The following is a 22,372-nucleotide window of genomic DNA, read 5'->3' on the forward strand; positions in this document are numbered from 1 at the left end:
ATGATCATCAAGACACTCCTGCCTGGTCACATGGCAAGCAAGCCACACCCACAAAATAACCCACTGTGGTAGTAAAAATAACCCAGTATGGTAGTAAAATAACCCAGTGTGGTAGTAAAATTTTTTGCAGCCCTTCATTGCCATGTATACCTTCAGTTATGATCGGTTAAAAAGCTGATCGACTATAAATCTCTGGAGAACCATTTGGTTGGTTTAAAAAGCCCTACTTGCTCTTGAAAGGTCTGTAGTAAAGAGTGAGTAGGTCTACAGTGGGGATTTTTGACCACACTTGGAAAAGGATCTTCAAGAGGTCAAGGCACCTCTGATTCAATCTCAATCATTACAAAAGCCCAGCTACTGCTACTACTACTACTACTACTACTACTACTACTACTACTACTACTACTACTACGGATAATATTAATCACAATATAGAAAAACCCTCCTAGTCATTCCTATGTGTTAGGAACCCATTGGCGATGTCGACTTTGCTCTCCAAATTCATGGAGACCTAACCCTAACCCGCCAATGGGATTTTCCCATGCAGTTTACCGGGAAATATAGATAGGGAGGACCAGGGGTGAAATCCAGCAGGTTCTGTAGAACCGGTAGCATAAATTTTGAGTAGAACCGGCAAATGCCACCTCTGGCTGGTCCCAGAGGGAATGGAGATTTTGCAATATGTCACCCATGCCCTTATCACCCCAAGGTTCAACTACTGCAGTGCTCTCTACATGGGGCTACCTTTGAAGAGTGTTCGGAAACTGCAAATCGTAGCAGATGACCTGAACAAATGGGGTATTCAAGGTCCAGTGTGAGTCTGAACTGCCACTTGTGGTCTCTAGAACTCAGCTATTTAATGATGGATGAGGTGTACTGTTTTGAAAGGCTTTGACCAAGTAACGAGCATTACATTAAAGAGGGAAAACAGGTCCTTGTGTAAGTTTTGAAGAACCGTCATGAGTAGTTCGATTTGTTTGTTTGGGGCTCAGTGAAATGTGTAAACTCGGCATTTTGAAGCTTATTCAACAAACGTGGCCTCCAGGAAGGACGTCTTCGTGACGTCAAAGCTCCACCCATGGAATTCTTTATTGGGATTCCCCACCTCTGTTTCAGCCTCCAGATCGGCCGAAAACGCTGCTGCCGATTGCAAAAACGGCACTCTGCCAGGCAGCGGCGCCCGGCTATAGCCTTCTGAAACAGCCGGGCGCTTCTCAGCGGCCTCCAGAACCCGAACCCGGACTTTTGCCAAACTTCCCCGGCTGTTTTAAAAGGTGACAGCCGGGCGGCAGCACCCAGCGGAGCGCCATTTTGTGATTTTTTCCCCCCCTTGCACGCATTAATCACTTTTACATTGTTTCCTATGGGAAACATTGTTTCGTCTTCCGAACTTTTTGCCTTACGAACCACCTTCCGGAACCAATTAAGTTTGTAAGACGAGGTATTACTGTACATAGAAACATAGAAGATTGATGGCAGAAAAATACCTCATGGTCCATCTAGTCTGCCCTTATACTATTTCCTGCATTTTATCTAAGGATGGATATATGTTTATCCCAGGCATGTTTGAATTCAGTTACTGTGGATTTACCAACCACGTCTGCTGGAAGTTTGTTCCAAGGATCTACTACTCTTTCAGTAAAATAATATTTTCTCACGTTGCTTCTGATCTTTCCCCCAACTAACCTCAGATTGTGTCCCCTTGTTCTTGTGTTCACTTTCCTATTAAAAACACTTCCCTCCTGAACCTTATTTAACCCTTTAAAATATTTAAATGTTTTGATCATGTCCCCCCCTTTTCCTTCTGTCCTCCAGACTATACAGATTGAGTTCATGAAGTCTTTCCTGATACGTTTTATGCTTAAGACCTTCCACCATTCTTGTAGCCCGTCTTTGGACCCATTCAATTTTGTCAATATCTTTTTGTAGGTGAGGTCTCCAGAACTGAACACAGTATTCCAAATGTGGTCTCACCAGCGCTCTGTATAAGGGGATCACAATCTCCCTCTTCCTGCTTGTTATATCTCTAGCTATGCAGCCAAGCATTTTACTTGCTCTCCCCTAGGACCAAGTGGGTGTTTTAGGCAAGCAGCATTTTGGAAGGACTATGGTTCTCTATCTTTGGCAAACATCTTCAAAAAAATATTGTCTGAAGCAGAAAAAATGTAGCATGAAGGGCAATGAAGTTCGGGCAAAGCTTTGACGTATTGACGGCTTTAGTCAAGCACAAATTTCTATTGCTTATTTTAGGTTTTGCGGCTATAAAAGCACATCGGAGGACGGCTAATACTGACGGCTGTGAAAAATATATTGCCCTTTAACGCCCATTAATTTTCAGGTAGAAACATTGAAGGACTTTTCATTCTGGTTTCCTAAATGATCCAATTATCAGGGTGACAGGTAATGTGAACCTAAAATGATTTCAGTTCTCTAAAATGCTGGTCCTTCCATAATCCAAGGAACATCACAGACAAGCTGGGAGACCACTTGCATTTTTCAATAATTCAGATGAAGAAAAAAAAGAATAGGAAGGAAGGAAGGAAGGAAGAAAAGAAGGAAGGAAGAAAAGAAGGAAGGAAGGAAGGAGGAAGGAAGAAAAGAAGGAAGGAAGGAGGAAGGAAGGAAGAAAAGAAGGAAGGAGGGAGGGAGGAAGAAAAGAAGGAAGGGAGGGAGGAGGGAGGGAGGGCGAAAAGAAGGAAGGAAGGAAGAAAAGAAGAGAGGAAGGAAGGAAGAAAAGAAGGAAGGAAGGAAGAAAAGAAGGAAGGAAGGAAGGAAGAAAAGAAGGGAGGGAGGAGGGAGGGAGGGCGAAAAGAAGGAAGGAAGGAAGGAAGAAAAGGAAGGAAAAAAGAAGGAAGAAAAGAAGGAAGGAAGGAAGGAGGAAGAAAAGAAGGAAGGAAGGAAGAAAAGAAGGAAGGAAGGAAGGAAGGAAGGAGGAAAGGAAGGAAGGAAGAAAAGAAGGAAGGAAGGAAGGAAGGAAGGAAGGAAGGAAGGAAGGAAGGTTCAGATTCTTAAAAGCCTCTTTTGTGGAGGTAGGGATGCTTTTCAAGATATCTTGAAATAATATCGTGTCAAAGTCAGTAGATGTCCTGTAGCCATCTTGGATTTTACAGCCTTGGATGAAAACCAAGTCTTAAGTCCGCTGATTTTAGAAACTCTCTTTATGTTCTTTTTCTGTTCCTTTTATACCTTGAAGGATGCGCGAACGACCCTTCCCTTAAGAGGCTGAGGGGGCCGAAAATTATTCACCATTGGGATTTTTTCATCTTCTTCCATCGTAAAAAGAAGACTTCTGAATTTCTCCATCTGTGAACACACACAAGACGGCGTTACAGCTAGAAACACAATCTGTAACAATGCTAACTAGTAAATCACACAACAACAACAATCAACTTTATTTGATTAGACAATCGACCATATCAAAACAAAAACAGTGATCAATCATCGGTCGTCATAAAACTGTGACTGGTTAAAATACAATAAAATTGGATAAAATAAAGGGAATTTGGATAAACAAGTTAAAATGCAGTATAATATGCTAAAACTGAGTAGTAAAACATGAGAATATAACTCATGCAAAGGATTATATTAAACAAACGTAAGATACTGGTATAAAATATTCTTAAGTGAATTCATCTCCTTTGCATGCCACCCCAATATGTTCTATAAAACGTATTCTCATCTGAACAGCCCTGACTATAAACGTAACGGTTCTAGAAATTACATATATATTTGTACACTGAGGAAAGTAAGATAATTGTTAATTAGTAAATCACACTAATGAAAAACGAGCACTTTCATCATTTTTTAGTCTGTTCTGTTCATCCAGTCATACTCATAACTAGGCTATTTCACCTAGTGTTTGGGGAGGGGCAGTAATGAGCTGCTGTCCCCATGGGGTGGGATGCATTGGGGATAGTAAATTCCTGCACTATTTATTGAATATTTAATAGATTTTTTTATTGTCCTTCCTTCTCTAGTACCTTAGTATGTTCCTTAATTACTTTTAAAATAGGAAATAATTAAATAGTATGTTTTTACCCATAAACACTTGAATCGTTTTAAATGTTATCTAGAACTGAACTTTTATAGCAACTAAAGCAAATTGAGCTACTTGCCTAATCTGTTATCATACTGAACATTGTGGGCTCATTACAAAACCTTAAAATGTGACTGTGCTCCTCAACAAATAATGCTGTCATTTGTCCTTTTTGTGGCTCTTCAAATAATGTGACTTAATCAACTGAAAAGGAGTCCAAGCACCTATTTGAAAACTTATCTTGGTCGGTAAGCCACTCCCACCCAGTCACATGACCTTTAAGCCACACCCACAAAATAAGCCACGCCCACAGTGTGGCAGTAAAAATTTTGGCAGCCCATCACTGAGGTGGGATACTATGGAGTAGGCTTCAGTAGGCAAGAAGCAGACTAGCACAGATGAAACAGCACAGATGCAACAGCGTGCAATAACGGGTATAGTCAGGTATGCCCGTGTTACTCCATCTCTATGCGAGCTGCATTGGTTGCCAGTCGGCCTTCGAACGCAATTCAAGGTGTTGGTTATCATCTTCAAAGCCCTAAATGGCTCAGGGCCAGACTATTTACGGGACTGCCTCCTGCCTCATACCTCGCTGTGACCCATAAGGGTCATAGTTCCCTCTAAGCTGAGCAGTGAGCAATCCCTCACTTAAAAATCATCATCAACTCAGAGTTTTCCAAACCTGCCCAGAAGCCGAGAGGGAAAGAGTGAGAGGGAAGCAGAGAGAGAGGAAGAGAGGAAGAGAGAGAAACAGATAGAAAAAAGAGAGGGAGGAAAAGAGAAAGAAAAAGAATGGGAGTAAGGAAAAGAGAAAGAAAATCAAAATCTAGTTTGAAACTAGCTCAACTATTTAAGTGGCATTTTGATATTGATAGAGTTGCCCTATTATGAGCTCACTGTTATAGACACACAGTACAGTATTTTATTTTGAAATTCTCTGAGGCAAAATAGGGTGGGTTTTTTATTTGTTTGTTTGTTTGTTTGTTTATTATTTTTGTGCCGCCCAGTCCCGAAGGGACTGCCACTCAGACACTATACTTTTCCGCCCCCCCCCCAAATAAATTAGAGGGAACACTGATAAGGATGCACAGAGTCGGCCTTTTTCTTTTAATTTAAAACAATACTAGGTTTAAAATCATGGAGGGAAAAAAATCCATTTATCTGGATAGGATACGTAAAACTTCTGCAGCTTGGTTGCTGAAAGTGCATTTCCAGGAGAATAACTGGTGGGGTTTTTTTCCAAATACAGTGGTACCTCTACCTACAAACACCTCTACTTATGAACTTTTCTAGATAAGAACCGGGTGTTCAAGATTTTTTTTGCCTCTTCTCAAGAACCATTTTCCACTTACAAACCTGAGCCTCCGAAACTGTAACCGGAAAAGGCAGGGAGAAGCCTCCGTGGGGCCTCTCTAGGAATCTCATGGGAGGAAACAGGGCCGGAAAAGGCGGGGAGAAGCCTCTGTAGGGCCTCTCTAGGAATCTCATGGGAGGAAACAGGGCCGGAAAATGTGGGGAGAAGCCTCTGTGGGGCTTCTCTAGGAATCTCCTGGGAGGAAACAGGGCTGGAAAAGGTGGGGAGAAGCCTCCGTGGGGCCTCTCTAGGAATCTCCTGGGAGGAAACAGCGCCTCCATCCTCCCTATGGTTTCCTCAATCGCATGCATTATTTGCTTTTACATTGATTCCTATGGGAAAAATTGCTTCTTCTTACAAACTTTTCTACTTAAGAACCTGGTCATGGAACGAATTAAGTTCCTAAACAAAGGTACCACTGTACAGCATTTTCTCCTGATAACTATCGGGAAGAATATTTTCCATTAAACATCGGACAACTACATTCTCATCACTCACCCGCAAGATTTACCTGTTTCTCTGATATTTGGATAGCTTCCTTCAATACTATCCAGGTTACGCTCTCATGGAGAGGGGGCGTTGTCAAAGATCCAGCGTAAGTCCAGTATTTTTTGCCCGGAGGAAGCAGAGTGCTTGGGTTGAAAGATCTGAATTCGGCTTTTGTTCCCTAGCAGAGATTTCAACAGGAAGGAGAACATTTGTCATTTGGATATTTAAAAATAAAATAAAATTAAAGAGACAACTCAACTAGAGAAATCAATTACTGTATGTTTGGAAGAGTGAGCGGTAAAAAGAAAACCAGGCCCCCAAAGGACACAGTGGCTGGACATTCTCATAGTGTCAAGCCTGAATTCGATGGGGTTTAGGCAGTGATGGGCTGCTCCTGGTGCAGGCCATTCTATAGAGGCAATAAAATTGGGGATACATGTGCAGCTATGCGCCCCCAGTGGGCGTGTGTGCCCCTGCACGGGATTTGGCTCCTGCGCATGCATCCAAAGCCAAATCTTGAATGAGGATTCTCGCGCGAGTGAGATTTCGGCAATTTTTGCTGATTTTTTGCTTCTGAGCATGCGCAGAAGCAAAAATATCAGCGAAAATCTCTGAAATCTCGCTTGTGTGTGTGTCCTCACACAAGAGTTGGCTTTGGGGGCATGTAAGAAGCCAAATCTCACATCGACGTGCACACACCTGCCCGCCACCCGAAGTTCCATTTTGATTCCAACCACTGTTGAGAAAGTGAATGGAGTTTGTCCACAGGGCGCCTTGAAAGAAACAGATTGTCTGGAATCTCTTTAAAGCCCTACATGGCATTGGACCAGAGTACCTCCGAAACCGCCTGCTACCGCACAAATCCCAGTGGCCAATAAGGTTCCACAGAGTTGGCCTTCTCCAGTTACCGTCGACTAAACAATGTCGTATGGCGGGCCTCAGGGGAAGAGCCTTCTCTGTGGTGGCCCCAGCCCTCTGGAATCAACTCCCCCCGGAGATTAGAACTGCTCCCACCCTCCTTGTCTTCCGTAAATTACTTAAGACCCACCTATACCGCCAGGCATGGGGGATTTGAGACACATTTCCCCCAGGCTTATTATAATTTATGTTTGGTATGTATGTGCTGTTTGGTTTTTAATTATGATAGGGTTTTTAGGGTTTTTTAATATTAGATTTGTGCCAGTATAATATTGTTTTTATCGTTGTTGTTGTTATTATTATTATTAATTATTATCTAACCCAGTGTTTCCCAAACGTGGCCACTTGAAGATATTTGGACCAACTCCCAGAATTCCCGAGCCAGCGAATGCTGGCTGGGGAATTCTGGGAGTTGAAGTCCAGATATCTTCAAGTGGCCAAGGTTGGGAAACACTGATCTAACCAATGACTCAAAATTTCCATAAAAACAGGGTGAACATAACAGAGAAAAACCCAATAAGAACTAATGTCAACATTCACATCCATATAATTCAAGAGGAATCTACTTTGAAAACTTACTTTAAATTTCACCATATAGAAGGCATCCGTCAATCGGTTCATAGTAGTATGTTCGTCTCCAACCTAAATGTTGAAAAGGGCCAGAGAAGGTACAATATGAGAGGCAATTATAATACAGAGTAAGTTAATAATTTCTTCGGTCTGTGGCTTGTTGACTTCTGCTCTACCCACTATTCTTGAAACTGTTCAGGTTTTTTAAGAAACACTAAAAAGTGGTTACAATAAATGGGAAGAGGAGTCAAGATCACACCTTCCTTTTTCTTTTCCCTGTGCCTGGAGTTACGTTCTTAGGGCAGTGTGCCTAAAAATGGCACAGGCCACTGGTGGACCCAGACAGCTGTGTGCTTCATGATGGTTTACTGAAGAGAGTGCACAAAGTTTTTTTTTTTACTTAATGCAATTGGAATTGAATTATTGACCAGAATTCGGGAGATTTGAAGATTCAGTTGAATGAACTTTGAATCAAATCACCAGAGCAAAATTTTGCAAAGCTAGTAAAATGCTTGGCTGCATAGCTAGAGGTATAACAAGCAGGAAGAGGGAGATTGTGATCCCACTGTATAGAGCGCTGGTGAGATCACATTTGGAATAATACTGTGTTCAGTTCTAGAGACCTCACCTACAAATAGATAGGGATAAAATTGAACAGGTCCAAAGATGGGCTACAAGAATGGTGGAAGGTCTTAAGCATAAAACGTATCAGGAAAGACTTCATGAACTCAATCTGTATAGTCTGGAGGACCGAAGGGAAAGGGGGGACATGATCGAAACATTTAAATATGTTAAAGGGTTAAATAAGGTTCAGGAGGGAAGTGTTTTTAATAGGAAAGTGAACCCAAGAACAAGGGGGCACAATCTGAGGTTAGTTGGGGGAAAGATCAGAAGCAACGTGGGAAAATATTATTTTACTGAAAGAGTAGTAGATGCTTGGAAAAAACTTCCAGCAGACGTGGTTGATAAATCCACAGTAACTGAATGTAAACATGCCTGGGATAAACATAGATCCACTGTAAGATAAAATACAGGAAATAGTATAAGGGCAGACGAGATGGACCATGAGGTCTTTTTCTGCCGTCAGTCTTCTATGTTTCTAACATGAGAAAATATTATTTCACTGAAAGAGTCGTAGATGCTTGGAACAAACTTCCATGCCTGGGATAAACATAGATCCATCCTAAGATAAAATACAGGAAATAGTATAAGGGCAGACGAGATGGACCATGAGGTCTTTTTCTGCCGTCAGTCTTCTATGTTTCTAACATGAGAAAATATTATTTCACTGAAAGAGTCGTAGATGCTTGGAACAAACTTCCATGCCTGGGATAAACATAGATCCATCCTAAGATAAAATACAGGAAATAGTATAAGGGCAGACTAGATGGACCATGAGATCTTTTTCTGCCGTCAATCTTCTATGTTTCTAACATGAGAAAATATTATTTCACTGAAAGAGTCGTAGATGCTTGGAACAAACTTCCATGCCTGGGATAAACATAGATACATCCTAAGATAAAATACAGGAAATAGTATAAGGGCAGACGAGATGGACCATGAGGTCTTTTTCTGCCGTCAGTCTTCTATGTTTCTAACATGAGAAAATATTATTTCACTGAAAGAGTCGTAGATGCTTGGAACAAACTTCCATGCCTGGGATAAACATAGATCCATCCTAAGATAAAATACAGGAAATAGTATAAGGGCAGACTAGATGGACCATGAGGTCTTTTTCTGCCGTCAATCTTCTATGTTTCTATAAGCCAGGATTTTCAAAGCAGAAAGACTGACGTGACTTAACATATTGGGCGGTGTGTGTGTGTGTAACAATCACATGATGGCCAAGGAAAGGTGTGACCTCAAACGCTGTATATCTGGGGTGTCCAACCTTGGCAACTTTAAATTCCATGGACTTCAATTCCAGAATTTTGGGAGTTGGTCCACAAGTTGCCAAGGGTTGGACATACTTGCTGTGCAGCATGGGTTGATGGGTTGATAAGCATATAACACATAGAGCAGTGTTTTTCAACCAGTGTGCCGCGGCACACTAGTGTGCCGTGAGACATGGTCAGGTGTGCCGCGAAGCTCAGAGAGAGAAAGAAAACGAGAGAGAGAGAAAGCAAGAGAGAGAGAGAGAAAGAAAATGAGAGAGAGAAAGAAAGAAAGAGAGAAAAAGAAAACAAGAGAGAAAGAAAGAAAGAAAGAGAGAGAAAGAGAGAGAGAGAAAGAAAGAAAGAGAGAGAGAGAAAGAGAACAAGAGAGAGAAAGAAAGCAAGGGAGAGAGCAAGAGAGAGAGAGCAAGAGAGAGAAAAAAAGAAAGAGAGAGAGAGAAAGAGCGGGAGGGAAGGTGGGAGAGAGAAAGACATAGAGGGAGGGAGGGAGGGAGGGAGAAAGAGAGCAAAAAAGAGAGGAAGGAAGGAAGAGAGAAAGAAAGAGGGATGGAGAGAGAGAGAAAAAAAGAAGGGAGAGAAAGAAGGAGGGAGAGAGAAATAGAGCGAAAGGGAGGAAGAGAGAAAAAAAAATTGTCCAAACTTTTTTTAGCCGCCCCGCCCCCCTCAATGTGCCCCAGGGTTTTGTAAATGTAAAAAATGTGCCGTGGCTCAAAAAAGGTTGAAAATCACTGACATAGAGGATGCTGAGGGTCTCACCTCTAAGAAAACCCCAATCACAGCAAGGCCATCTGGGGCAGCTACAGCTTCTCCAAACGTTGTGTATTTCTTGGCATTCCAGTGAACTAAATGGAGCTTGGGAGGAGAACAGACAACGGCGTTATCCGAAACATAAACAGACAAGGTCTTACTTTTCCTATCCCTGACCACGTCAACAGGTGAGCTCAATGCATTGCTTTGTCCCAAAAAAGAAAGTTGAATTTTTGGAAGGTCCAACAACATTGGCAGATAGTTGTATTTTTACCAGGTAAGTCAGGGGAAGATGCTAGGAAAACTCCAACTTTAGAAAAGTATCTAGAACAGCCAACTCACAATTCCCCAACCAGCCAATCCTTTAATCATGGTGGTTGGGGAATCCTGGGAGTTGTCCACATGTCTTAAAGTCACCAGGGCTGAGATACACTGCTCTAGATATCAGGGGTGGGTTCTAGATTCTTCTACTGTCGGTTTGCTCAGGGACGTAACACGTATACATGCAGTACTCAGTGAAGGGCTGCAAAAAATTTTACTACCATGCTGTGGATGTGGCTTATTTTGTGGGTGTGGCTTGCTGGTCATATGGCCAGGTAGGAGTGGCTTGATGATCATGTGATTGGGGGGGTGGCTTAAAGACCATGTGACTGGCTTAAAAGTAGCCAACTTGACATCACTCAGGTCAAGGGTTTGGGTTAGGATTAGGGTGCCTGGCCTCTCCTCGCCTCAAAGAGATACATTTTTATTTTATTTTATTTTATTTTATTTTATTTTATTTTATTTTATTTTATTTTATTTTATTTTATTTTATTTTATTTTATTTTATTTTATTTTATTTTATTTTATTTTATCCAATACACAATAATACACAATGAAGGTTATAGAGGATATAGTAGAGAAGAAATATGAGATATAGGAGCGACTATAGGACAGAGGACGGAACGCACTTTAGTTCGCTTATGTACGCCCCTTATGTATTTCCCTATCTATTTACTATTACTGAACATCCAAAATATACTATTTAATTCTATGTATATATGCCATTCATATTACACACAGGCACAAAGGCATACATTATCTACTATATTAACTGTATGTGTTTGTACACACACACGCATGCACAGCTCTTCTAAAATTATACACATTCAACCTCATTTACTGCAATAGGAAAAACATACGTGGCTTACTATGTTGAGTGAATCCAAATTATTTCCAAACCATAGTTTATGAAGATGCATGTGTGAACCCAGCCAATAGTCAGTAAACCATGGTTAAACCAAGCCTAATGTGTCATGTGAAATTTTATTTGTGTGAAATTAACATTTTTAATTGGCCACTTGCTGTTTTTCACATTTTTGCTAAACAATATATGATAAAGAACAAGCTTATAGGTCCCCTTTTAGATAGAACTATTACAATACTGTAATTTTATTTTTAGGTGATTGCATATTTATACCAAGCATAAAGCGTTGCTTTTAAAAATCTGGAGACCATTCAGCAATTTTTGGCTAATCTGAAAGGTCCACGGATGCTCCATCTCCTTTATGCTTTGTTTTGAGCACAGCTTTGCTGTGTCAACGTTGATAAATAACTCACCTCGCAAGGAAATGATTTCCCATTGATGGTATGTTCAGATCCAGATTTCTGGCTTGTCCCCCAATGAAAATGGAATTGTTTCAGTCTATAAGGATTTTCCAAGGGGCCTCCACTCATAGCTGGAACCCAAAAGGAAAGCAGGAATTGATAGAAGTTGCATTAGAGCAGTAGATTAGATTAGATTAGATTTATTGGATTTATATGCCGCACCTTTCCGTAGACTCGGGGCGGCTCACAACAATGGTAAACAATACAAATCTAATATTTAGCAATCTAAATTACAGTTTTAATTTTAAAAATCCAAAAGAACCCCAATATATAAAAAACAAACACACAGTCGAATCATACACAGAAACTACATGGGCAAGGGGAAAATGTTTCAATTTCCCCATGCCTGAGGGCAGAGGTGGGTTTTAAGGAGTTTCCAAAAGGCAAGGAGGGTGGGGGCAATCCTAATCTCTGGGGGGAGCTGGTTCCAGAGGGTCGGAGCCACCACAGAGAAGGCTCTTCCCCTGGGTACCCCGCCAGACGACATTGTTTAGTCGACGGGACCCGGAGAAGGCCAACATTCTTCAAAGGTAGCCCCATGTAGAGAGTATTACAGTAGTCAAGCCTCGAGGTGATGAGGGCATGAGTGACTGTGAGCAGTGACTCCCGATCCAGATAGGGCAATCGTGTATTCCTTTCTTCCCATCTTCTTTTTTTAAAACAAATATTCTTTATCAATTATATACATTGAAACCAAAAAGGGAAACATGAAAGGGAAAAGGAAAAATACAAAAAAGAAAAGAAAAGAAAAAAACAACAACATATAAACATACAGTATGTAAACATATACCATATTTTCGGAGTATAAGATTCACTGGAATATAAGACGCGTCGTCGTTTTAGGGGAGGAAAATAGGGAAAAGAATCTGCTTACCAGGTATTCATCTGGCTAGTATCCTTAGTCTGGTCACCTTCAGTACATTATTTTATCCCCTGGTTAGGGCTTTAAAAAAACTTTATTCAGAGAGAGTAACAATGAAAGAGCTTGCAAGCCAGTAAGAGCTGGGAACTTCATTAGTATCTGGAAAGAAACATTTGGAGAGAAATATCTCTCTGTCTTAAGCTCCAAAATTTCCTTGACTGGTTCACGTATCAAATTGGGCGTCCTCCTCGATCCACAGCTCACATTAGAGAACCACCTTTCAGCTGTGGCGAGGGGGGCGTTTGCCCAGGTTCGCCTGGTGCACCAGTTGCGGCCCTATCTGGATCGGGACTCACTACTCACAGTCAGTCATGCCCTCATCACCTCGAGGTTCGACTACTGTAACGCTCTCTACGTGGGGCTACCTTTGAAAAGTGTTCGGAAACTTCAGATCGTGCAGAATGCAGCTGCGAGAGCAATCAAGGGCTTTTCCAAATATGCCCATGTCACACCAACACTCCACAGTCTGCATTGGTTGCCGATCAATTTCTGGTCACAATTCAAAGTGTTGGTCTTGACCTATAAAGCCCTTCATGGCATCGGACCAGAATATCTCCGGGACCGCCTTCTGCTACACGAATCCCAGCGACCGGTTAGGTCCCACAGAGTTGGCCTTCTCTGGGTCCCGTCGACTAAACAATGTCATTTGGCGGGTCCCAGGGGAAGAGCCTTCTCTGTGGTGGCCCTGACCCTCTGGAACCAGCTCCCCCTGAGATTAGAACTGCCCCCACTCTCCTTGCCTTCCGCAAACTCCTTAAAACCCACCTCTGTCGTCAGGCATGGGGGAACTGAAATATCTTCCCCAGGCCTATACTGTTTATGTATGGTATGTTGTGCACATGTTTTTTAAATTATGGGTTTTTAGCTTTCTAATTATTGAATGTGTATTATATATTGTTTTCTGTTGCTGTTGTGAGCCACCCCGAGTCTGCAGAGAAGGGCGGCATACAAATTTAATAAATGAATGAATGAATGAATGAATGAATGAATGAATGAATAAATAAAGCCACTTTGCTTCACCAGAGTTTATTGAGTATGTAACAATTGTCTAGCATCACACCACGACCATTAATGTTGCAATGATTCCATTTTCTGTGTAAGCAAAGGAGATAAAACCCAGGGTCAATCCCCAGAAGCCCCCATTTCCTGAATGTCCAATTCCAAAGTTCAAAATTATTTAAATTGTTGGGGCTGGAATGCACTGGCCGAAATCTGTGCAAAGTCATCCACATTATTGCCTTCAAGGGCACCAAGTCTTAATGTTTAGTGCTGAGATTTGCAGTTTTTTTCCCACTTGCAAAATAGGCTTTTGATGTATTAGCTCATTCTCAAGAGGCTTGAGAATCTTTCCAATTCTGCGTATCAGTTCCACCTGAATGGCCCTAAAGTTGGAACTACATTTCTGAATGATTGCTGGAATTCCAATTAATCTTGGAGCCATAACTGTTTCTTAGGTTCATTTTATGGTGATCATAGATTACCATATTTTTCAGAGTATAACATGCACCTTTTCTTCCCTAAAAGAGGCTGAAAATTCAGGTGCGTCTTATGTTCTGAACGTAGTTGTTTGTTTTCCCGAAGCTTTTTCCCCCAGCCCCAACTAGATGTTAACGATCTTCCCGGCTCTTATCTTGCAGGTTCTTTCATTGTTACTCTTTGGGAAGAAAGTTCTCTAAGCCCTAAGTCTTTGCAGGGGTTTTTTTATTGCTCTAATTGCTCCGGATGTTTCTTTCCAGCCCTAACCAGATGCTAATTATTTATTAGATTTGTATGCCGCCCCTCTCCGAAGACTCGGGGCGGCTCACAACAGCAATAAAAAACAGTATAACAATGGGACAAATCTAATAATAAAATATATAAAAACCCCAACAATTAAAAACCATACAGCACATACACACCAAACGTGAAATATAATAAGCCTGGGGGAGATGTCTTAGTTCCCCCATGCCTGGCGATATAGGTAAGTAACTTGCGAAAGATAAGGAGGGTAGGGGCCGTTCTAATCTCCGGGGGGGAGTTGATTCCAGAGGGCCGGGGCCGCCACAGAGAAGGCTCTTCCCCTGGGGCCCGCCAAATGACATTGTTTAATCGACGGGACCCAGAGAAGGCCGACTCTGTGGGACCTTATCGGCCGCTGGGATTCGTGCGGTAGAAGGCAGTTCCGGAGTATTCTGGTCCAATGCCACGTAGGGCTTTAAAGGTCATTACCAACACTTTGAATTGTGACCAGAAACTGATCAGCAGCCAGTGCAGGCCACGGAGTGTTGTGGAAAGTGGGCGAATCTAGGAAGCCCCACGATAGCTCTCGCGGCCGCATTCTAATGATGTTCCCAGCTCTTTCCTTGCAGGTTCTTTCATTGTTATTCGTTGTGAAGAATGTTTTCCAAGCCCTAAGTCTTTGCGAGGTTTTATTCATTGCTCTAACTTGCTCCAAATGTTTCTTTCCAGTCGTAACCAGGTGGCTTGCAAGCTTTTACTGGCTTGCAAGCTCTTTCATTGTTACTCTCTCAGAATAAGTTTTTTTAAAGCCCTAACCAGGGGATAAAATAATGTGCTGAAGCTGACCAGACTAAGGATGCTAGCCAGATGAATATCTGGTAAACAGATTATTTTTCCTATTTTCCTCCCAAAAAACTAAGATGTATCTTATACTCTGAAAAATATGGTACATTGTGTGTAGAACGCTAGAGTGTGTGTGTTTAAAAATCAATAAACTCTGCTCACCTGATTTGTCATCTATATCCTTGAAATCCACCATGACCGAATGTCCATTGTTGGAGATATCAAGAGATGAATCTGATTCATAGGAAATATTGAGAGGCTTCAAACTAGGGTCATAGATAGCTTGCGTGGAGATGATATCAATGGGAGATTGACGGCTGCCTTGGGCAATGGGATAAGACTTATACCATAGTGAAGGTCCTTTGGGAAGAAAGGAAGAACAGCTAAAAATGTCTTTCAAAATCATGGAACGTGTTCCCCTACATTTTTAAAGATCTAGTCATTTAAAGTTGACTGCATTAGCAGAGAACTCTTTGGTTGAGGAGATCACGTTAGCAAAACATTGCAAGTCCAGAAGTAGGATTCTTAGCTTACAAAATGAAATTCAATGGTGAAAAAAAGTAAGGTTCTACATTTAGGCCAGAAAACCAAAATGTGTAAGTATAGTGTATGTGGTACCTTGCTCAACACAGTAATAACTGTGAGAGGGACCTTGGAGTCCTAGTGGAGAACCATTTAAATATGAGCCAGATGTGTAGAGCAGCTGCCAAAAAAGCCAACACAGTTCTAGGCTGCATTAACAGAGGGATAGAATCAAGATCATGCAAAATGTTAATACCACTTTATAAGGCCTTAGTAAGGCCACACTTGGAAGACTCATTCAGTTTTGGTCACCATGATGCAAAAAGGATGTTAAGACTATAGAAAGAGTGCAGAGAAGATGATCAGGGGACTGGAGGCTAAAACATATGAAGGACCGTTGCAGGATCTAGGCATGGCTAGTTGAATGAAAAGAAGGACCAGGGGAGACAGGATAGTGTTCCAGTATCTCAGGGGTTGCCACAAAGAGGAAGGAGTCAAGCTATTTTCCAAAGCATCTCACGGTAGAACAGAAGCAATGGGTGGAAAGTAATCAAGGACAGAAGCAACTTAGAACTAAGGAAAAATTTCCTGACAGTTAGAACAATTTATCAGTGGAACAGCCTGCCTCGAGAAATTGTGAATGCTCCAACACTGGAGGTTTTAAAGAAGATGTTGGATAACCATTTGTCTGAAGTGATGTAGGGTTTCCTGTCTAGGCAGAGGGTTGAAATAGAAGACCTCTAAGGTCCCTTCCAACTCTGTTGTTGTTGTTGTTGTTGTTGTTGTTGTTGTTGTTGTTGTTAAGAAAACTGTTCGGAAACTCCAGCTCGTGCAGAATGCAGCTGCGAGAGCTATCATGGGCTTTCCTAAATATGCCCATGTCACACCAACACTCCGCAGTCTGCATTGGTTGCCGATCGGTTTCCGGTCACAATTCAAAGTGTTGGTTATGACCTATAAAGCCCTTCATGGCATCGGACCAGAATACCTCCGGGACCGCCTTCTGCCGCACGAATCCCAGCGACCAGTTAGGTCCCACAGAGTTGGCCTTCTCCGGGTCCCGTCGACTAAACAATGCTGTTTGGCGGGACCCAGGGGAAGAGCCTTCTCTGTGGCGGCCCCGGCCCTCTGGAACCAACTCCCCCCAGATATCAGAGTTGCCCCCACCCTCCTTGCCTTTCGTAAGCTCCTTAAAACCCACCTCTGTCGTCAGGCATGGGAGAATTGAGATATTCCCTTCTGCTAGGCTTATAAAAAATTTATGCATGGTATGTCTGTATGTATGATTGGTCTCTTAAATTGGGGTTTCTTTTTAAAATTAACTTAAATATTAGATTTGTTTATATTGTTTTATTACTCTTGTTAGCCGCCCCGAGTCTGCGGAGAGGGGTGGCATACAAATTTGATTAATAAATAAATAAATAAATAATATTATTGTTATTATTATTGTTGTTGTTGTTGTTATTATTATTATTATTATTATTATTATTATTATTATTATTATTATTTATAGCTGCAACTCCTGGCATTTCCTGCGAAAAGATTTGGAATTGGGACAGGAGATAAGAGAGATTTATGGAGATCAGCTGCAGCCAGATGATGATAAACAGCAGCTACTTTTAAGGCACGGTAGGACTTCTGCTTGTTCAGAGTGCAAACCATAAAGCTACTCGGGATTACATCTGATAAAGTTGAGAGCAATCTCTTTGGGCGGAGACATAAATCTAAAATTAGGCGGGGGTTCCTACTTACCACCGCTACCTGTGAAATGCACACGCAGCTTCGGGCGATCTCTGGCCACGTGTGCGCATCTGAGCAAGCTCTGGCTTCTGTGCATGCGCAGGAAGTAAAATCGCTCGAGAGGACGCATGGCAGTGTGAGATTTCGGCGATTTAGTTGCTACCACGCATGCACAGAAGCAAAAAAATCAACCAAAATTGCCAAAATCTCTATCTTGTGCATGCCCTTTCACAAGATTTCACATCCTGCATATGCACAATATATATTATATGCGTGCACCCACGTATGCAGTGTGGTGAGTACCGCGTAGCAACCCATTACTGGTGCTATTCAACAAGGTAATATGCTCACTGTTAAAACAACTAGTATGTTAAGTAGAATCTTTTTGGCTGGCTTGGGAGGAGTTTCAGTAGAGATAGTCCTCGACTTACAATAGTTTGTTTAGTGACCGTTCGAATTCAATGTTCCCTCTAACTTATTTTCGGTGTGAGTGGAAAAGTATAGTGTCTGAGCAGCAGTCCAAAATAAATAAGTAAGTAAGTAAGTAAGTAAGTAAGTAAGTAAGTAAGTAAGTAATTAAGTAGGTAAACAAACAAACAAACAAACAAACAAATAAATAAATAAATAAGGAAAAAAATCCCTTCTTTTTTATTAAAAGAAATTAATAATTTAAAGGGAAAAGGGTACGCGGGGGGTGTTTTGGGGTGTGTGCGCGCGGCTTAGAGGGTACAGTGTTCGAAGTTACAATGGGAAAAGGTGACTTATGACATTTTTCACATTTACGACCATTGCAGCATCCCTAAAGTCACTGATTTATATTCAGATTTTATCGATTGATTGATTGATTGGATTTGTATGCTGCCATTCTCCGTGGACTCAGGGCGGCTTACAGTATGTCCATAAAACAATATACAATTTATAATCGGATCCAATTAATATAAATAATTAACTAAATTAATTAAATTAACTAAAAACATTATAAAATATTGATGCCTGAGAAGCGGTCTATATTTATGGCGGTTGCAGTGTCCCAGGGCTGTCTGATAACTTTTTGGGACCTTCTGACAATCAAACTCAATGGTGGAAGCCAGATTCCCTTAACAACTGTGTTACTAATTTAACAACTGCAACAATTCACTCAACATCCTCTTCCCATCTCCTACCATCTGTTGTCTGAAGTAGTTGCATTCTTAAATCTAAGGGTATGTAGTCACTCCAATGAAGGGCTGCAAAAATTTTTTACTACCACACTGTGGGCATGGCTTATTTTGTGGGTGTGGCTTGTCAGCCATGTGATCAGGTGGGAGTGGCTTGACAATCATGTGACCAGGAGGTGTCTTAAAGGTCATGTGACTACCTTAAAGATGGCCAACTTGACATCACTCACATCAACAGTTTGAGTTAGGGTTAGGGTGCTTGGTCTCTTCTTGCCTCAAAGAGATACAATTTCCCTATCTATTTACTTTTTATTTATTTATTTATTTATTATTTATTATTTATTTATTAATTCGACTTCTATGCCGCCCAATCCCAAAGGACTCAGGGTGACTTACAACAATATAAAAATAAAAGAACAATTAAAAGAAATTAAATGTACAATTCTAACTATAACAACCAAATTAAAACCCACACTAACTAAACAATCAGCATGCATAAGCAACATTCATACAATATGGGCATGATGGTTATTAATTCATGGGCTCCAGGCCTGCCAGCAAAGCCTTACTAAACATCCAAAATATACTATTTAATTCTATATATATACGCCATATATGTACATACATATTACACACAGGCACAAAAAATATACATTATCTACTATATAAACTGTATGTGTATTTATTTATTTATTTATTCATTCATTCATTTTGTCCAATACACAAATACACAGGAAGAAAAATAAACATATATAAGGGTAAAAGTGAACTTAGAGGAGAGGACATCTGAAAGGAAGAAAATATATATGATAAGTGAGAGAAAGGAAAGACAATTGGACAGGGGACGAAAGGCATACCAGTGCACTTATGTACGCCCCTTACTGGCCTCTTAGGAACTTGGAGAGGTCAATCGTGGATAGTCTAAGGGAGAAATGTTGGGGGTTAGGGGTTGACACTATTGAGTCCGGTAATGAGTTCCACGCTTCGATAACTCGATTGTTGAAATCATATTTTTTTTACAGTCAAGTTTGGAGCGGTTCGTATTAAGTTTGAATCTGTTGCGTGCTCTTGTGTTGTTGCGGTTGAAGCTGAAGTAGTCATTGACCGGTAGGACGTTGCAGCATATGTATGTACACACGCACAACTCTTCTAAAATTATACATATTCAAGCTCATTTACTGTGATAGGAAAAACAAACCCAGAGCTTAGAAGGGGGAAAAAGGGAAAAAAACAATTTTTTTTTAAGGTTCTGCGTACCTGACCGTACCCGTAGGAGCCCATCACTGAGTCACTCTTAATGGTAAGGTAAGTCACTACTCTTCCGGATCAAACCGCTTGGGGAGCATTTGTCTACGATGCCTTATTTTAAAAAATGCAACCTATTCCTTCATCAGCATTCGAACATCCATATTCTATCGGCTTTCTCCCCCCTGGTTTGCTTTGCATACAGAATAATGTACAATCAGCAATGCTTCCAAGCATCTTTTGAATGGCTTTCCGTATTTGGAGAAGCCGATAGAAAAGGACCCCATTTCAGCAAAAGTATTCAGAGGGACTACAGCCTTGGAACATTTATTTCCTAATAAAACATGAGCAAGAACTCCAAACGTGCCCAAGACGTTACCCAAAAAATTACAAATTGGATAATATTTTGACCCAACAATAATGTAAAAGCTGCTTAAAAGTTAACCCTTTCATTCCCTGTTGCGTATTAGTTTAGTTAAGATTAGTTAGTTAAGCTTTCAGTATTGGATTTAGGTATGTTGTATTGTTCTTTGTATGCTATAAGCCACCGAGAGTCCCCGGAGAGGGGCAGCATATAAATCAAATAAATAAACAAATAAATATTGCCTGACGTTTCATGGGATTGGGATCAGGGATCGGCTTCACATAATTTTACCAAGCGGTTTGGTCGAATCAAAAATGTCATCACTTGCGGGCACACACATGCACACTGTGTCAAATACGGCAATTTGTTCGTGCGCACTATCGGCGCATGTATGCGGCGTCAAAAAACACAGCAATATAGGACAGGGTTGTCTCTGGGTAGCCACTCGCAGGTCGCTACTATAGGTTCGTCCGAATCGGTCCGAATCGGCTGAATCCCATCTCTGATTGGGATGTAGGCATAATGTCAAGCAATTCAATAATAACTATATTGAGTGGGAGGAAGAAAATATGAGATGCAGAAAGAGAGAAAGAGAGGGAGGGAGGGAGGGAGGGAGGGAGGGAGGGAGGGAGGGAGGGAGGGAGGGAGAGAGAGAGAGAGAGAGAGAGAGAGAGAAAAGAAGGTTGCGCAAATCACCTACCATCTTTCTGGCTGTATCCCCAGCAGTTATGATCTGTCATTATGTGGGTTGCTTCTGTCTTCCTTGCTGCCAGATCATTTAATCCGAGTGCATCAGCTTACCTGCCTTTATAACAGCTCACTTACAGGACAGTGTTTGGCTCTTAAAGAGACAGCAGCAAATTCTTCTCCTAAATCCACTTTGCACAACTTAGAAATTAGATGTGTGGTGGTGGTGGGGAGAAGAAAATAAACTACAGCATTTTCCCTTCGTGTGCAGATCGCAGATTGTAATTCTTCAGGTTAAGAGGCCCATCCACAAGGACAGCATGTGACACGAGAGACTTTGGTATGTGATTCTAGTTGTATTGCCTACTGTCTGTCCTTGTTAGTTGTATATGGCTTGCTGTTATGCCTTTTGTTAAAAGGGCATTATAAATAAATGTATTATTATTATTATTATTATTATTATTATTATTATTATTATTATTATGTCAGTACAACACAGCAAACGAGATCACTATGCTGTATTTCGTATTTCATCACCAGTCGGGCGCTTCCCAAGCACCTAGGACTGCGTGATGTAGCGGCGAATTATGTTTGCCGATCCCAGTAAAGCGGCCTTTTGCAATTGACAGATGGAGATTTTGTCAATTCCGATGGTTTTCAAATGTCCGCTGAGATCCTTTGGCACTGCACCCAGCGTGCCAACTACCACCGGGACCACTTTCACTGGCTTATGCCAGAGTCGTTGCAGCTTGATTTTTAGATCTTCCTATTTCACTAATTTCTCTAGCTGCTTCTCCTCAATTCTGCTGTCTCCTGGGATTGCGATGTCAATGATCCATACTTTCTTTTTCCCCACAACCAGGATGTCTGGTGTGTTATGCTTCAGAATTCGGTCAGTCGGAAGTCCCACAGTAGTTTTGCTTGCTCATTTTCGACCACTTTTTCGGGCATTATTATTATTATTATTATTATTATTATTATTATTATTATTATTATTATGTCATCTGAAGGAGCAGGGCTGATTACCCTAAGGTGATTACCCTCGCAATGGTATACCCTACGCAACTAGGTTTACAATCCTAGGTTTAGAAAGCTTAGAACTACGTCGCCTTAAACACAACCTAAGCATAGCTCATAAAATCATCTGCTACAACATCCTTCTTGTCAACGACTACTTCAGCTTCAACCACAACAACACACCAGCACACAACAGATACACACTTAAAGTAAACTGGTCCACATTGAGTCTGCGGAGAAGGGCGGCATACAAATCCAATTAATAATAATAATAATAATAATAATAATAATAATAATAATAATAATAATAACAACAACAACAACACACTGGAGTCAGACTGGGGATTCCTGATCCCTTTGGCCTTATGGAATGAACAGTTGGTGGATATGAATTACCATGAGAAACCATTCTTTTGAATTTGTCAAACCTAAGCCAATATTTTGTACCACCTGAAATGTTTTGTACCATTTGCGCATTTATTATAAACTTCATTATAGGA

At 41.2% G+C, this 22,372-nt stretch overlaps 1 protein-coding gene across 1 annotated transcript; it reads right to left on the reverse strand.

Moving 5' to 3' along the window:
- Positions 1-2,895: 2,895 nt before the first annotated feature.
- Positions 2,896-20,936, reverse strand: CA7 (carbonic anhydrase 7). The gene is made up of 7 exons (XM_070760409.1): positions 20,869-20,936; positions 15,303-15,500; positions 11,609-11,727; positions 10,019-10,114; positions 7,377-7,439; positions 5,902-6,057; positions 2,896-3,303 (listed from the first exon to the last, which is right to left on the reverse strand). Exons 1-7 carry the CDS (start codon positions 20,906-20,908, stop codon positions 3,181-3,183), a joined length of 795 nt encoding a protein of 264 aa, XP_070616510.1. The 5' UTR covers positions 20,909-20,936; the 3' UTR covers positions 2,896-3,180.
- Positions 20,937-22,372: the final 1,436 nt, after the last annotated feature.

This window comes from Erythrolamprus reginae, chromosome 9, assembly GCF_031021105.1.
Source record: "Erythrolamprus reginae isolate rEryReg1 chromosome 9, rEryReg1.hap1, whole genome shotgun sequence".
Taxonomy (NCBI): domain Eukaryota; kingdom Metazoa; phylum Chordata; class Lepidosauria; order Squamata; family Dipsadidae; genus Erythrolamprus; species Erythrolamprus reginae.